This window comes from Oryctolagus cuniculus, chromosome 9, assembly GCF_964237555.1.
Source record: "Oryctolagus cuniculus chromosome 9, mOryCun1.1, whole genome shotgun sequence".
Lineage (NCBI taxonomy): Eukaryota > Metazoa > Chordata > Mammalia > Lagomorpha > Leporidae > Oryctolagus > Oryctolagus cuniculus.
This window is the reverse complement of record NC_091440.1, coordinates 974765-990636: the sequence shown is the minus strand read 5'-3', so window position 1 is coordinate 990636 and position 15872 is coordinate 974765. Positions and strand designations below refer to the sequence as shown.

Here is a 15872-nt window from a genome sequence, read left to right as displayed (position 1 = left end):
TTAGCCCACTACACCCCTGAAACTGTATCTCATAAATAAATAAATAAAAATTGAAAAAAAAATTTGAAGTGGGATTGGAAAAAGAGACCAGGATAGAGAAGGCACAGGGGCCAGTGAAGCCCATGGGACCTGCAGCTCGGGGCTGAGAGCTCAGCTGCCCCACACCAGCCAGTCCTGGCAGAGCCCCCACTGCTCACCTGAGAGCTGCTGGGGCTCGTGGCAGGGGTGTGGGCCAGGGCCTGGGGCAGTCGGTGCTGATTTGTGGTAGCATTTGTGGTGAAGCGCCGAAGGGTGGAAAGTACCCAGCTCACCAAAGCTCCTCGCCGTGTGGGCTTGGGGCTGTGGCCGAGACCAAGCCCGATGTGCGTGACAGGCTGCGAGGGGGCGTGTGTCAGGACTCAGTAGCACTGGGAAGGAAGAGCTGGGGTGGCTGCAGGAGACGCCCAGGGCAGCCCTCTCCTCCTGACTCCTGGTTTTTAGTTTCTGCATCTTTGTCCTGGGCGGGGGGGCGGTTAACATGCACTGCTACACTGGAAAGGCTGTGATCAGGGGGCTGCAGACCCTCGGGGACAGGAGCCCTCCTGGCTCTCCTTAGCCGTGTGACCATTGCAGCCCAGGCCAGAGGCCCGCTGCATCAGAGAGGATGTGTACCAGAGGTATTAGGACAAAGAGGACCGCGATAGCATTGTGAGAGGGAAACGCATGAAAACAAAGCATCTTCCAGTGCCCCCCGGGAGCAGGCCTTCCTTCTCACTTGCATGCCACACAGGAGTCTCAAGACGACGAGCTTGCAGTTGTGTGTCAGGGATCCTGGGTGATGGGGGGGGGGTGTGTGGAGCTTCGGGGGTTCTAGAGCTGAGTGTGGGGTTGGGTCCTCGGGGGTTCTGGAGCTGAGTGTGGGGTGTGGAGCCCCAGGGTTCTAGAGCTGAGTGTGGGGTTGGGTCCTCGGGGATTCTAGAGCTGAGTGTGGGGTGTGGAGCCTCAGGGTTCTAGATTGAGTGTGGGACATGGAGCCTCGGGGGTTCTGGAGCTGAGTGTGGGGTGTGGGTCCTCGGGGGTTCTGGAGCTGAGTGTGGGGTGTGGGTCCTCGGGGGTTCTGGAGCTGAGTGTGGGGTGTGGAACTGCAGGGTTCTAGATTGAGTGTGGGACATGGAGCCTCAGGGGTTCTGGAGCTGAGTGTGGGACATGGAGCCTCAGGGGTTCTGGAGCTGAGTGTGGGGTGTGGAGCCTCGGGGATTCTAGAGCTGAGTGTGGGGTGTGGAGCCTCAGGGGTTCTGGAGCTGAGTGTGGGGTGTGGATCCTCCGGGGTTCTGCAGCTGAGTGTGGGACATGGAGCCTTGGGGGTTCTAGAACTGAGTGTGGGGTGTAGAACCGCAGGGTTCTAGATTGAGTGTGGGACATGGAGCCTCAGGGGTTCTGGAGCTGAGTGTGGGGTGTGGAGCCTCGGGGATTCTAGAGCTGAGTGTGGGGTGTGGAGCCTCAGGGGTTCTGGAGCTGAGTGTGGGGTGTGGATCCTCCGGGGTTCTGCAGCTGAGTGTGGGACATGGAGCCTTGGGGGTTCTAGAACTGAGTGTGGGGTGTAGAACCGCAGGGTTCTAGATTGAGTGTGGGACATGGAGCCTCGGGGGTTCTGGAGCTGAGTGTGGGGTTGGAGCCTTTGGGGTTCTGGAGCTGAGTGTGGGACATGGATCCTCGGGGGTTCTAGAACTGAGTGTGGGGTGTGGAACCGCAGGGTTCTAGATTGAGTGTGGGACATGGAGCCTCAGGGGTTCTGGAGCTGAGTGTGGGGTTGGAGACTCAGGTTCTGGAGCTGAGTGTGGGGTGTGGAGCCTCAGGGGTTCTGGAGCTGAGTGTGGGGTTGGATCCTCAGGGGTTCTGGAGCCGAGTGTGAGAACGGCCATGAAGGAGTTGGAGCTTGAGCAGGCCTCAGGTGCAGGACTGCAGGAGTGGGTGAGAGGGATGCTGGGAGCTGCTGCCTTCGCCTTGTGACCATGGAACTTCTGTGTGCTGTGCGGAAGTCTAGCATCAGAACTAAATTGATCTTGGCTGCAGGCATTTTTGAGCAGAAAACTTGCTCCTAAAACGCTCATCTCCAGAGGGAGGAAGGGTGAGGATATTAGTCTTGTGTCAGTGGCCTGGCGGGACTGGCCCGGGGTGGGTCCCTGAGACGTGTGTCCCCCACACTGTCAGTACCATCTCGTAAGAGCATGGTCCTAAGGCTTGAGGCACGGGAATGCCCTGGGGTGGGGCTGCTGTCCGCTGGGGAAGCGGTCCCTGTGGCACATGGCGCCTGCCACTCCCATCCGTGCAGTGCCGGGGGGAGCGTGGAGCAAGCGTTCTGGGGCTCCCACTTGCAGCAGATCGGGGGTGGTCTGCAGCCAGCCACCGAAGGCCACAGGCAAGGAGAGGGGTTCTCAACGGCCCCTCAAAGACGCAGTTCTTGTAGATCAGCTCCCAGTGACCGGTGCTGCCCCAGAGCGTCGGCCATGCAGTGGGCGTCCTGTTCTGTCTTCCTGTCCGTCTGTCTGTCGCTGGGAGCTGTCTGGGAGGAGAGGAGCCCCCGCCCCCGCAGCCTCTCCCCTCGTTGGGCCACTCTGGCTGTCGGGAGCCTGGGGTTCTGGGCGTGGGACTGGCTGCTGGTGGCGCTGGCAGCTTCGTTCAGCTCCGTCCTGTCCTCACTTCCATCATTCCCTGGGGCTGTCCCGAGGAGTGTCCAGCCCCTGCCGCTCGCGCCGTGAGCTGGCGACCACGGTCACACGTGGGCTACCCTTCCAGCGGCTGCATTTGCCATGAGGAAGGGGACTCTGCCAAGTGTGTGCCCCAGAGTCCCCAGGCATAGCCCACATGTGTCCTTCGCAACACAGGGACAGGAAGAAGGTCACAGTGTCCCGGGTGTCTGTCGCGTGTGGGAGTGGTGTCCCATGTGTCTGTTGAGTGTGGGGATGGTGTCCCGGGTGTGTGTCGTGTAGGGCCAGCGTCCCAGATGTCTGTTGTGTATGAGGACGGCGTCCCAAGTGTCTGTTGAGTGTGGGACGGTGTCTCGGGTGTGTGTTGTGTGGGGATGGTATCCCCCGTGTCTTGTATGTGGGGTTGGCATCCCGAGTATCTGTTGTGTATGGGGACAGCGTCCCAGGTGTCTGTCACATGTGGGGTTGGTGTCCCGGGTGTCTGCTGTATATAGGGTTGGCGTCCCAGGTGTGTGTCACATGTGGGGACGGCGTCCTGCATGTCTGTTGTATGTGGGGTTGGCGTCCCGGGTGTCTGGTATGTGGGGGTGGCGTCCTGGGTGTCTCATATGTGAGGTTGACATCTGGGTGTGTGTCACATGTTGGGTCGGCGCCCCGGGTGTCTGTCGAGTGTTGGGATGGCACCCTGCTTGTCTGTCACGTGTGGGGACGGCGTCCCGCATGTCTGTTGTATGTGGGGTTGGTGTCCCGGTGTCTGTTGTATATAGGATTGGTGTCCTGGTGTCTGTCACGTGTGGGGACGGCGTCCCCTGTGTCTGCTGTACACTGCGTCCCGGGTGTCTGTCGCGTGGGTCACCTTCACCCTTGACGCTGCCCTGCTGTCAGTGTGAGGTGGGGGAGGTGTCTGCAGGGGTGGTGGGCGGGGCTTGTGAGGGACGGGAACGTTCCGAGGAGTCGTCTCTGGAGCAGTCCCCATCACCCATCACCGGCGTCCTGGGGCAGCGGGGTGGGGCCGTGCCATGCTCGGGTGTAGTCCGCGTGGGGCTGCGGTCTTCGGGGCCGACGTGGCTAAAGCTGGTGTGAGTGTGCGTGCGTGAGGGAGGCTGCGCGGACACAGGCGCTGTCCTGGACCCTTTCCCCCCAGATATTTGGAAACTGGACCTTCGGGACGCTGGTGTTCACTGTGATGGTGTTTACAGTCACGCTCAAGGTGAGTCCCCCCAGGTGCTGCGCTCTGAGCCCGAGCCACAGCCCACGGAGCCGGACGGCCCGTGCGCGGCCCTGGGCTTCCCTGGTCCCCTCCCCATGCTGGAGCTGGGCGCGCAGGTCTCCAGAGCTGCATGGGACGCCAGTCAGGGTGGAAGCCTGCTGACCCGCAGCCGCACCCTTGGCGTAACCGCAGTGTTAATCAAAACCGACTCGTGCATTTTGGAAAACAGATCCAGTTCCACAGAGAACATCGACGTGAGAGTCCACAGTCAGTCTGTGGAACAGTCACGACAAAATGTCCTTCAGGGTCATCGCCTAGCGAGCGCCTTGCTCAGCTGCCCGACCCTCCCTGAGAGACGTGCGCACCAGGGCCGGGTGCCGGTTTCTGCTGAAGTGTCCGTGGGGGTGTCGGGCTGGGGGGCTGTGTGCGGGGTGTTGGGCTGGGGTGCTGTGTCAGGCTGCGGACCTGTGTGCAGGGTGTCGGGCTGGGGGGCTGTGTGCAGGGTGTCGGGCTGGGGGGCTGTGTGTGGGCTTTCGGGCTGGCGTGCTGTGTGCTTTCCCGTGGGCTTTCGGGCTGGAGGGCTGAGTGCTTTCCCATGAGCTGTCAGGCTCGGGGGCTGTATGTGGGGTGTTGTGCTGGGTGTCGGGCTGACATGCTGTGTGCAGGGTGTCAGGCTGGTGTGCCGTGTGCGGGGTGTCGGGCTGGGGTGCTGTTTGCGGGGTGTCAGGCCGGGGTGCCGTGTGTGAGGTGTCAGGCTGACATGCTGTGTGCAGGGTGTCAGGCTGGGGTGGCTGTGTGTGGGGTGTTGGGCTGGTATGCTGTGTGCGGGGTGTCAGGCTGGGGTGCTGTGTGTGGGGTGTCGGGCTGGGGGGCTGTGTGCGGGGTGTTGGGCTGGGGTGCTGTGTGTGGGGTGTCGGGCTGGGGGGCCGTGTGTGGGGTGTCAGGCTGGGGTGGCTGTGTGTGGGGTGTCGGGCTGGTGTGCTGTGTGCGGGGTGTCAGGCTGGGGTGGCTGTGTGTGGGGTGTCGGGCTGGTGTGCTGTGTGTGGGGTGTTGGGCTGGGGGCTGTGTGTGGGATGTCGGGCTGAGGGCTGTGTGGGGGGTGTTGGGCTGGGGGCTGTGTGCGGGGTGTTGGGCTGGTGTGCTGTGTGTGGGATGTCGGGCTGGGGGCTGTGTGCGGGGTGTTGGGCTGGGGGCTGTGTGTGGGGTGTTGGGCTGGGGCCTGTGTGCGTGGTGTTGGGCTGGGGGCTGTGTGCAGGGTGTCGGGCTGGTGTGCTGTGTGCGGGGTGTTGGGCTGGGGGCTGTGTGTGTGTGTTGGGCTGGGGGCTGTGTGCGGGGTGTCGGGCTGGGGTGCTGTGTGCGGGGTGTTGGGCTGGTGTGCCTGTGTGTGGGGTGTCGGGCTGGGGTGCTATGTGTGGGGTGTCGGGCTTGGGTGCTGTGTGTGGGGTGTCAGGCTTTGGGGGCTGTGTGGGGTGTTGGGCTGGGGGCTGTGTGCGGGGTGTCGGGCTGGGGTGCTATGTGTGGGGTGTCGGGCTTGGGTGCTGTGTGTGGGGTGTCAGGCTTTGGGGGCTGTGTGGGGTGTTGGGCTGGGGGCTGTGTGCGGGGTGTCGGGCTGGGGTGCTGTGTGTGGGGTGCTGTGTGTGGGGTGTTGGGCTGGGGGCTGTGTGTGGGGTGTCGTGCTGGGGGCTGTGTGCGGGGTGTCGGGCTGGGGTGCTGTGCTCTCTCCCAAGCCCGCCTGACAGCCTGCACGCCGCCCTTCCTCGTAGCTGGCGTTGGACACACACTACTGGACCTGGGTCAACCACTTCGTCATCTGGGGCTCGCTGCTCTTCTACGTCGTCTTCTCCCTGCTCTGGGGAGGGGTCATCTGGTAGGCGTGGGCTTGCTGTGTGGTCATCCCTTCGTCCCCCGGGTCCGTGCGGCCTCGCTGGTTGTGGCCAAGCCCTGAGCATCTGCCCTGGTTGCCTTTGCCGTCTCGGGAAAAGGATAGCTTTACGCCAGCCTGGGGTTTGGGGTGACCCCGTCACCTGTGGGTGCAGAGGAGCGAGAACAGCCAGGGGAACTTGAACTCAGGTAGTCAGCGCTCTCCCAAGGCCCTGGCCACTCCCTCAGCTCTCCCAAAGCCCTGGCCACTCCCTGAGCCCCATCTCAGCGCCCTCGTGAGGCCAGTCGGCCTCCTTCATCCACCAACACGAAGACGCCTGCTTGGGCTGAGGGCGCAGGTGCCTTCCGGGGATGCAGCTGTCCCCAGGCGTGGCCCATGCTCTGAAGCCTTCCTGTGGGACAGGGGTTCCTGAGCAGGGCTGGGACCCGGGACTGGGCCTGGAAAGGTGCCCTTCCCTGCCAGGCTGGCCTCAGTGGAGCCCTGGCCCAGTGTCCTGCTCGGCTGGCGACCCCAAGTGGCCACAGGACATGGTGTGGGGTCCTCAAGCCCTGGGGGTGCAGAGGAAGCTCCGTGTTCCCCGCAGCCCTGCCCAGAGGCTAGTGCTGTGAAGACATTTCAGCCCGGCCCCCCCAGCCCCTAGCGCTACAGAGCTGTGACCCCCAGGGCTGCTGGCGCTCCCAGGCAGCCCCGTGACCGTCTCCACAGTCAGGAGCCCCAGCTTCCCCACAGCAGGCCCTGGGAGCCTGTGCCACACACACCTTGCCGCAGGCCTGCCTCCCGCACGGTTGTCCCCGCACCCCTGTGGCCGTGTGTTCCTGGAGGCAGGGCCTTTTCCCATCCTCCGGCCCATGGAGCTGTGTGACTGGGCTGCAGCCCCTGCCATCAGACCCGGGTCCCTCCAGCTCCTGCTAGGGGGTGTAGTGTCTGAGGCGTAGATTGGCAGGCAGGAAGCCAGCTTGTACTGTCTCTTACGGCAGAGTCAGGCCGGGGCGTCCTCCCCGTGCCAGCAGCCGCGGGGGCTGTGACGCCCGGCAGCGAGGCCGTCCGTGCCCGTGTGCCTCTTGCTGCCCAGGCTGCCGCGTCCTCCTCTCCCCACTCGTGGAGGGGCTTCTCCCGCCCCTGGTTGAGCTGGTAAACGCGGAGCAGGCAGGCCCAAGGGCTCGCCCCGAGGCGGCCGGGGACGTGCGCAGACGCCCCTGGAGTGGCGTGTGGCGGCAGAGAAGGGGAGGGCCGCGGCGCCGCTCCCGACAGCGTGCCCCCCACCCCACCCCGCAGGCCGTTCCTCAGCTACCAGCGGATGTACTACGTGTTCCTGCACATGCTGTGCAGCGGGCCCGCCTGGCTGGCCGTGCTGCTGCTCGTCACCGTCGGCCTGCTCCCCGACGTCCTCAAGAAGGTCCTGTGCCGGCAGCTCTGGCCCACGGCCACAGAGAGGATCCAGGTACGGAGCCACCGCGCACGCGCCGGGCTGGGAGGCGGCGTGGGCGGCAGGGGCTTCCGAGAGCCTCATCAGCGCGCACGACCGAGGCCTGCCTGCCTGCCACGACGGGCCAGAGTGCAGCGCTGGGTTGGCGGAACGCGACGCAGTCAGCGAGATTAGAAAGGAGTCAGATCGGAGACTCACGCAGAAGTTACTTAGTAAACCTGCACGGTTGCTACAGACGGGTCACTCGGGGGAAGCAGCAGAGCTTTGGGCCGGTGAACTGACCCAAACCTCAGTGTCTGGCAGGGGCCGGTGTGAGGAGGGCTGCTTGTTTCCCACACTCCCTCGATGGCCGGGGTCAGGAGGCCAGCGGCACCTGTGCGGGTGGGACTGGGCCTGTGGGGCCTGGAGGAGGTAGCCAACCCCCACCCCACCTGTCCCGTCTCGTTGCAGCAGGAACCTGACCGTCCATTAGGGTGGTAAGGGTCTCGCCTGTGGCCTGGGGTAGCCGGGGTCACAGTGCTTTGGGATTTATTAAAAATGCAGGCTTTCAGCCTCCAGCCCCAGGAACTTCTGGTCCTTCTGTGAGGTAGCAGAGCCCAGGGAGGCGCTGAGGGACGCAGGCTGGCACCTGCCGCATGAGCGGACAAGGCCGGAGTGGTGGCCGGGAGGCGGCTGAGCCCAGCGTGCAGGCTGGCCACCTCCCGCGGCTCAGTCTCCCAACAGCCGCAGTGGGGGCCGGTTTGAAAGGTCTCGGAGAACATTCATGCTGAGTGGACATGGCCAGCCCAAGGCCACCAGCTCCCAGGACTCTGTCCCCTGCCCCCTATGCGGTGCTGATGTCAGAGTCCACATGCTCAGAGGAAGAGGAGCGCTGCTGTGTGACAGACGCCCCCGACACGCACCGCTCGCTCCGTGTCGTCACAGGTGCAGGAGCTGCAGCAGCCCAGGCAGCAGAGTGAGGGTCTGCTGCAGGAGCCCTCATGGTTCCTGCAGGGGCTGGAGCCTTCCCCCGCCCTTGGGGACGCCGCCAGGCTGGGGAGTCTGGGGGCAGGCCTCCGCTGCTGCCAGCACTTCATGAGGGCTCCACAGCCCCCGTGAGCCAGCCCCGCTCTCCCCCACCCGGGCAGCGCCTGAGCCCTGCTCCGCGTGGCACAGGGGGCCCCCAGTGGAGCCCTGTGCACTGGGTCCACGTGCAGGGGACGTGGCAGACACGTGTGTTCACAACTCCATGCACAGGGCACATGGGGCAGAGTGGGGTTTGACCCTGGGAGGGGCTGGGTGCATTGTGGGGGTGTCCCACCCAGCCTGCAGCGTTGACAGACGTCAGAAGCAGCTAGGCAGGTAGAACTAAGCTCTGCAAGTGAGGCCGGCTTCCGCGAGGACTCCTGGCAGAGCATGTGCAGCGTCCGGGGTGGGGGGGCTGGCACCCTGTGGGAGGCCGTCCCGAAGGAGGTGAGGGGGTCCTGCCTCTCCCGGGGGCCCCTGGCACCCTGTGGGAGGCCGTCCCGAAGGAGGTGAGGGCCCTCCGCCCCTCTGAGAGGCCCCTGCTGCTGCCGCTCTTGACCCCGTGCCCCCGAGAGGCCGGCCCTGTTGAACACCGAGCAGACCCGCAGCGCCGGACACAGACGGTGTCGCCTCGGGAAGCAGAGGCAGGCAGGGCCTGGAGCCAGGCTCAGGCTCTGGTGGCCACGGTCACGCGCCCGGGGTGTGTCAGCCTCTAACCAACTCACCACCTTCTCTTGTTTCTCTCCCTGCCTCGCTCTCTTGTCTTCCGACCTGCTTTGCTAAATAACCTGCGCTGTGCGCACGTCGGTGCGCGCCGGCTGCGGGACCGGCAGACTGAGAACCAGTGCCTTTCTGCCGAGCAGCCTGCCGTCTTTATGCTCTCTCAGACGTCCAGCAGTCTGAGTTTCTGATGGAACAGGTGACGCCCCTCTGCCTGCCTTCCTCTCGGGACGCTGGTGGCCGGTGCACGTGCCCCCGTGCCCCCCGGGCTCCTCTCGGGGCCCAGTGAGGGTCAGCCCTGACCGGGGAGGCCCTCGGGCAGCCAAGCACCCTGGCACGGTGAAGCCACGTGTGTCCTCGCTCAGTTCCTTCCGCACACGTGGAGTGGGCGCCTGTGGCTCACGGGCCATGGAGCGAAGTTACCCAGTGCCGCCTCCTCCCCACAGCCCGCACGCGCCCCTGTGAGCCGCCCGCAGGTGGGGAGACCGAGCACAGCCAGGACGAAGCCCCAGGCGAGGACCCCAGTGCACCGCCGGCTGTGGCCAGACACTGACTTCCTTAAGCCGCTCAGCGGTGTGGCACCCAGATGTGGCCTGAGGGCTCCCTAGGTGGGGCTCTGTCCGCGCTGTGCTCGTCCCCGGGCGCTGCGCCACACCTGCTTCAACATGGCCGGCACCCTTCACCGATGCACTTACCAAACAGAAAAACGCTTGTTAAACAAAGGCGTTGGGCCCTTTCGGCCGCTTGTGGACGGCCGTGCATTTTAAGCGCTTTTGTAAATTAAGGGTGGCACGTTTTCTAAGGTCAGGGACTTGGGGGCCGTCAGAGCTGCTGCGTAACTTCAGCCCGCCGTCTGCTCAGCAGCTGCGTCGCGGGTGGACGCTGAAGGGGTCTGAGCTGGGTGGGCTGGGCTGGCCCTGGCAGCAAACCAATGGGCCCAGGGCGCAGCTGACCGGCTGCTCGGAGAAGGCGGCACTGCGGTCCCCTCCCTCGGCAGCGGGCGACACCCACACCTGTCACAGCCCCGCACCTGCTGCCCACACGCCTGCACACGCGGGACACACAGCCGCCCTGGCTGACCACAGCCACCTGGAACAGCGCAAAACTTTGGAGGAATGAGCATGTCCCGAGGCCTCCCGGGGGCACGTTGGACTTGCAGCGTGTTCTTTCTCAGCTGTTCCTGTAAACGCGCTGCAGGCACCAGGGCCGTGTGCCTGGTAACAAGCACTCACAACTCTGCCTCTGTCCGCACGGCTGCTGGTGCCACCCCCATCAGCCCCTGCGATGGGGGCCTCCCCTGCTCTGCTCGCCGATCCTACGGGTCTCCAGCTCCCTGCTCCTTGTCACTGAGGCACCGGCCAGGCGAGGCCAGAAAGCCGCATGTTTTCACACTGGGCCCCCAGGCCTTAGCTCAGCCGCCCCCGCCAGAACCAGGAGGCACATCCGGGCAGAAGCCCTCCACCCCTGCCCCCACGGTCACTCACAGCTCTCCAGGATCCCACGTGTAGGTGTAGGGCTCGGGAAGGGCCTCCTGCGCTGCCGCCCACGTTGGAGCCAGGGACCTCGGACGTCTGCCTCTCGCACAGGGCACCTGTCCCGTGAGCGCTCTCAGGTTCCCCACCAGCCCGACGAGGGGGAGTCTTCCCCCCACGGGGGCCCGGAGCACCCGTCCATCCCAGGCTGCCCTGGCAGCTCACTGACGGCCTCTGCTAGTCACAGGCCCGGGGCCTGCTGCTGGCTCCTTGCAGCGGGGCCGCCCGGCAGCCGGCTCAGTGTTCTTCCTCGCCCTTGCAGAAGAGTGCGGCGCACAAGGCACCGGTGAGCGCCGCGCCCGGCGACAGGCCCCTGCTGAAGGACCTCCTCCCGCGGCCGAGGCGCCATTAGCTCCACGCTAGGTAACCGTGCGGCCACTGCCCACTGGGCGCTCGGCCGGTGTGCTGTGACTTTCAGACCGTGCGTTCTTCCTCCAAAGTTTTGCTGTGGTGTGCTGGTTTTGAGAGCAGAAGGCTCACTGGAGAGGAGCGCCCCTTGCACACACACACACACACACACTTGCTGTGCCAGGTAAGTGCAGGCCCGAGAGCGAGCTGACCGCACACACACGAGCACGCTTGCTTGCTGCAGCCCAGCCGGCGCCGCGCTGGCCCCGTGGGGCGGAGACAGCCCCACGAGAAGGCCTGCCCGGACGGCGCGTTCCACTGCCCGGAGGACACTGCCGCTCGCGCCGCCCCCAGGCCAGCAGGTACTCACTCGGGCGCACCCCGCCGTCCACCAGGCTGTGATGGCAGCGGCTGTCCTGGTGGGCCAGGCACTGCCCCGCGGCCCCCTGTGTAGAGTGGCCTCGCCTGGTCCTGTTCTACGGTCCACACCCTGCCTGGTTCAGACGGCCAGTATTTGTGTGCGTTGTCCCCTCTGTACCTGCTCACGGGACGCCGTCCCGGCCACGTCTGCCAGGTCACGGTAGGCTGAGGGGTCCTGAGCGGGACAGCAGCCCCGTCCTGGGGAGTGGTGCACTGACCTGTGCTCCCCAGGTGGTAGGTGAGCACTGTCGTGTCTTCCCCTGCCTGCGTGACAGTGACGGGGGAGGCCCGGGAGGCCCAGGACGCCCCCATGGCCCGGGAGGTGGGACGGTCCCTCTGGATCCCAAAGCGAAGGCGTTTGTCTCAGCGCCCAGGGGCTGGGCCCTCTCACCCGCCCTGTGTGAGGCTGGCACTGGCAGTGCAGGGGGCAGCGGTGGCCGGCACACCTTGCAGGGGCCCGGGCGGCAGTGGGAGGCTCCTCATGGAGGTGCCTGGGACTGAGTGTGGCCTGGTTCCTTGGCAGAACGCGAGCGTGCGCTGTTGGGACGGCATTCCCGGATTCACCCCTCTCGAGCCTCTGCACAGCCTGGGCCACCGGAGCCCCGGTGCCCTGGCCGCGAGGACGACACGTGCTGTCTACAGGAGCCAGGAGTACTGCGTGCTCGCGCCCGGCCTCGCTCTTCCCCACGGCTGCTGCCACTCCAGCTGGAGACACGGCCGCCGCACATCCAGGCCGGGAACACCGGTGTGATGGCCGTCCCCACGCCGCCCCCGAGAGCTGTGCTCCCAGGGCCCAGGGAGGCGAGCAGGGGCTCACAGCACACCGCGGACTGGGCCAGCACTGCCGTTGTCGCCCGTGGGGGCTGGTGGCCCCGAGCGTCCAGCTGGACTGGGAAGAAGGACATTCTGTGTGCAGCGCAGGCGCGAGGCCCGTGCCCGTGCCCAGGCCCCGCGTCTTCAGCCTCCTGTTAGCCCGTGTGTCACTTGAAGAGCAGAGCTGTCCAGGGACTGTGCCCTGGCGTCCAGCAGCTGCCCTGCACTGGGCACCTGGGGGCACAGTGGCATGAAGAAGTCTCCCGACGCCCGGTCTGGGAACGGCCACGTCAGACCCTGAGTGGCCTGGCCACTTCCCCGGCCCACGCCCAGCCTTGCCGCCTCCGCCCCCCAGTGCTGAGCGGGTTCCTCCCAGGTCAGGCCCTGGCTGCTCGTGCAGAGACACTGACTGGGGGCGTCCCCCGTCTCCTGAGAGCTCCCCTTCCTGTCTGGACGAGGAGGGTGCTAGGGCCCTCGTCTGCCAGGGCCCAGCCACTGTTAGAGGAAGACGTTGGCTTCACGGGTGTGGGTGCGTGACCAGAGACGTGGCCCCTGGGGCAGAGGTGGTCTCCAGCTGGGTCCAGCAGGCCGTGGCGGCCAGAGCGTCCCAAGGTCTCGCCCTGGTGGTCTTGGGGTTTTGTCTGGGCTTCCTTTGTGGGGCTGCTGTGCCTGGAACCATTGCTCCTGCTGGGGTGACCGAGGCAGCCCAAGTGTTCCTAGCCATGTTGCGCCGCGACGCCTTGGGGGTGCAGCACGCCAGGGGGCCCGGGTGCTTTCCTGGGGGTGTTCTTGAAGTCCAGGTTTCACAATTGGATCGTGCGGCGGCCGTGAGTTGGGCGCAGTGGCCCCTGTCAAGTGTGTGCGTGGGGCAGGGGTGAGGAGGTCCCTTTAAGGCGTTTGCATGGGGTGGGGGTGAGCACCAAACCAAAGAAGGGGGGCGCCCGCCCTGCCCGCAGTGCCCTCCCCCGCGTGCGGCCCCCCCTCCGTGGCCTGGTCCGTGCCAGCCGCGCAGTGGCCTGGCATTTTTACCGCCCCTTTTTCAGCACCCAGCGCAGATAGAAATGTGACACCCGTGGGGGAGCGGTTCCTGTTTAGTTAACAAATTATTTGTAACGTATTTTTTTAGAACTTCTGAAATTGCCTTTGCACTGATGTATTTTCATAGCTGTTTCTCTCTCTCGTTTGTCGGTCGGGGGCTTGCGGTTTCTAAGCTTCCGCCTGTTAAGTTGGTGAAGTTCTGGCCTCTGCACTGCGTCCCGGCCCAGGCTCCAGAGTGGCTTTGCACTTGGACTGCCCCACGCCACCTCCGTGCTGGCAGCCAGGATTCACCACGCATCCGATCTCGTCTGCTTTTCTGTTGTTTTGGTTTCCGTCCTTGAGCCTTAAAGCCACGCGGCCCCTGCCTGCCGGCCCCAGCCCCGGCTGGCCGCCTCCGGACATTTGAGTGTCGGCGAGAGAGCCGCTCCAGCTCCGCGCCCTGCAGTGGAACAAGCCGACAGCGTGCCTGACAGTGCGGGGGCACGGGGCGACCTTTCCCACGGGACTGGCAGCGGCGCGCCCTCCCCGGCTGCTGCACGGTTACCATGGGAACCTGCGCTCCGCACAGCCGTGTGCGTGTGCAGGCGCTCACGTGTGTGCACACACCAGACATGCCTCCACTCCCTCCTAGCGCGCCGCACGCTCTGCCCCCTTCCAGGCCGGGCCTGGCAGGGACAGCTCCCTGGTCGTGCACGGGCACCTCCGTGGGGCGAAGAGGCCCCTCCTGGCACAGATGACAGGGCTTGCCAAGCAGGCCCTGGGCCCTGTCCTGGACTGTGCGGCCCCTTCAGGGCCACCCCTGCCCAAGCCCAGGTGGCCACAAGGAGGACCTGCACCCAGGGACTCACGGGCAACCTGGGCAGAGGCTTGCCCCCTCTCCTGGTCCACAGTTGTGTCCGACTGTGGCCGGGCTTGTGTGGGGGAACCATGACACCTTCCTTCCGCAGGGCACCCCAGGGCTGCGTCAGTCCAGGGAGCGCCCCAGCCTCATTCTTCAGCCCAAGTCCATGTGCTCTGCACGGAAAGTGTTGAACCAGCGCCGCCGCTTTGTCTGGAAGTCGTTGGTCTGACGGCTGCGCTGATGCGGGCACGGCGGCCATGTTGCTTCTGGAAGTCGGCAGGCGCGGTCTCGGGTGTGAGCCAGCGGCGGGGTGAGAGCCAGTCCTGGTTGTGTCTGGGCGAAGCTTTAAGGAAATGGGCCGCAAGCACTAGATGGCGCGAGTCTACTTTTGCAGAGAAAAATCTAAAGATCAGTTTATATAGCTTTATTTTTTACCTTATGAATAAGAATTTTAATATGCGTATGTTGTGTCTGAACACTCGAAGGTGTGTCTGCTTTGCCATCTGTCACTCATCACGTCCTGGGACACAAGAGAATCCTCCATGTGCATTTAACACGTATGACTCTGTCGCTGACGTCATCAATGCTGGAGTTTATTTTTAAATTACTAAGCGTAGTGCTGTGTTCAACACGAATCACCCAGCTGCAGTGTTTACCTGATCGTTCATTAACCTGCTCGGAAAAATTAAATTGTGACTTAGACCGGACCCAGCGTGTCTGTGCAGTTTGTGTCTGTACTGAAGTGCGTCGCGGTGGTGCCGAGCGGCTTGGACTTCTCTGGATGTCTGTGCGGGAGACCGGGGTCTGCGTGGGTAAAGGAAAACCTGCTTCTGTCTCACAGAACCGCCCGTCGCACTCACACTTCCGCACACGGGAACCGGAAGGCAGAAACACTGCCAAAGGGCATTGCTGTCCGGGGTCAAGGGTGAAAGGTTTCCAGGGAGTCCGCCCCTCAGCAGCCTCTGCCCCGCCCGCCACAGCCGGGTCCAGAGGCCCAGCTCGGGCACGGGTCTCCCAGCCCCTCACTTGTGCCTGGGACACCCTGGTCTCCCGCCTGCTCAGGCCCACACTCCCCTCACCCCTCATGGAGCCAGTGAGTCCTCCACCCCAAACGCTCCCGCGTTCCCCTCCCCAGGTTCCTGCCTCCCCTCCTGTGGCCCTTGGGGTCCCAAGCAGTACCCTAGTGCCCAGCTCCTGGGATCCTGGCCCAGTTGGGGTGTCCTGGGAGGCAGGTGGGGGCCCCCTGGTCAGACAGCTACTGTGTTGTGCCTCCCCCAGCCTCCCCGTCCCTGCTGACGTCGGCCACGTGTGGGCGCGGGGTGGAGGCGTGTGGAGGCACAGGCACTGCAGGTCCCTGTCCTGCCTGTGCCCCCCACCTGGGGGAGGGGGCTCAGCTTGTCGGAAAACCCCAGGCCACTGCTGCAGCGGGCGAGGGCAGCACACGCTGTACACGGGATCCTGAGGTCACCTCCGTGGGGCGGGCCTGGCCCTGTCCTGCACAGACCCCAACAAGTCTGGAGTCACAGGTCAGGGTGAGCGCACGGGCCCAGGCCGGCGCACCCCACCCGTGTGGCTGGCGGTGAGCGGGGCGCTTCCTGCGCCCTGGATCCGCAGCGTCTGCCCGAGAACAGCGCCTTCCCGGGCTGCATCCAGGCCTCCAGGACGGGCTGGGCGCGTGCAGTGCACGCCGGCCTCCCTCACTCCCCCACCCCGACGCTGTGCACGCGGGTCTCCCTCACTCCCCACCCCGACGCCGTGCACGGGGGCCTCCCTCACTCCCCACCCCGACGCCGTGCACGCGGGTCTCCCTCACCCCCCCCCCACGCCATGCACACGGGTCTCCCTCACCCCCCCTGCCCGATGCCATGCACGCGGGTCTCCCTCACCCCCACCCCGACGCCGTGCACGCGGGTCTCCCTCACCCCCCCCACGCTGTGCACGCGGGTCTCC

At 65.2% G+C, this 15872-nt stretch overlaps 1 protein-coding gene across 7 annotated transcripts in view; it reads left to right on the top strand.

The window, feature by feature from the left end:
* ATP11A (ATPase phospholipid transporting 11A) overlaps window positions 1–14629 on the top strand; it is a 135294-nt gene extending 120665 nt beyond the window's left edge. For 3 of the 7 annotated variants that reach the window (XM_051841715.2, XM_051841714.2, XM_070048371.1), the window contains 4 exons: window positions 3832–3897; window positions 5661–5764; window positions 7055–7220; window positions 11754–14629. In XM_051841715.2, the coding sequence (XP_051697675.2) occupies window positions 3832–3897; window positions 5661–5764; window positions 7055–7220; window positions 11754–11981 (564 nt within the window). In that variant the 3' untranslated portion in view covers window positions 11982–14629. Of the gene's footprint in view, window positions 1–3831; window positions 3898–5660; window positions 5765–7054; window positions 7221–9043; window positions 9130–10724; window positions 10826–11753 lie in introns of all 7 variants that reach the window. The other 4 variants (XM_070048369.1, XM_051841716.2, XM_070048370.1 and 1 more) reach the window with 2 other exon arrangements.
* The last annotated feature ends 1243 nt before the right edge of the window (window positions 14630–15872 follow it).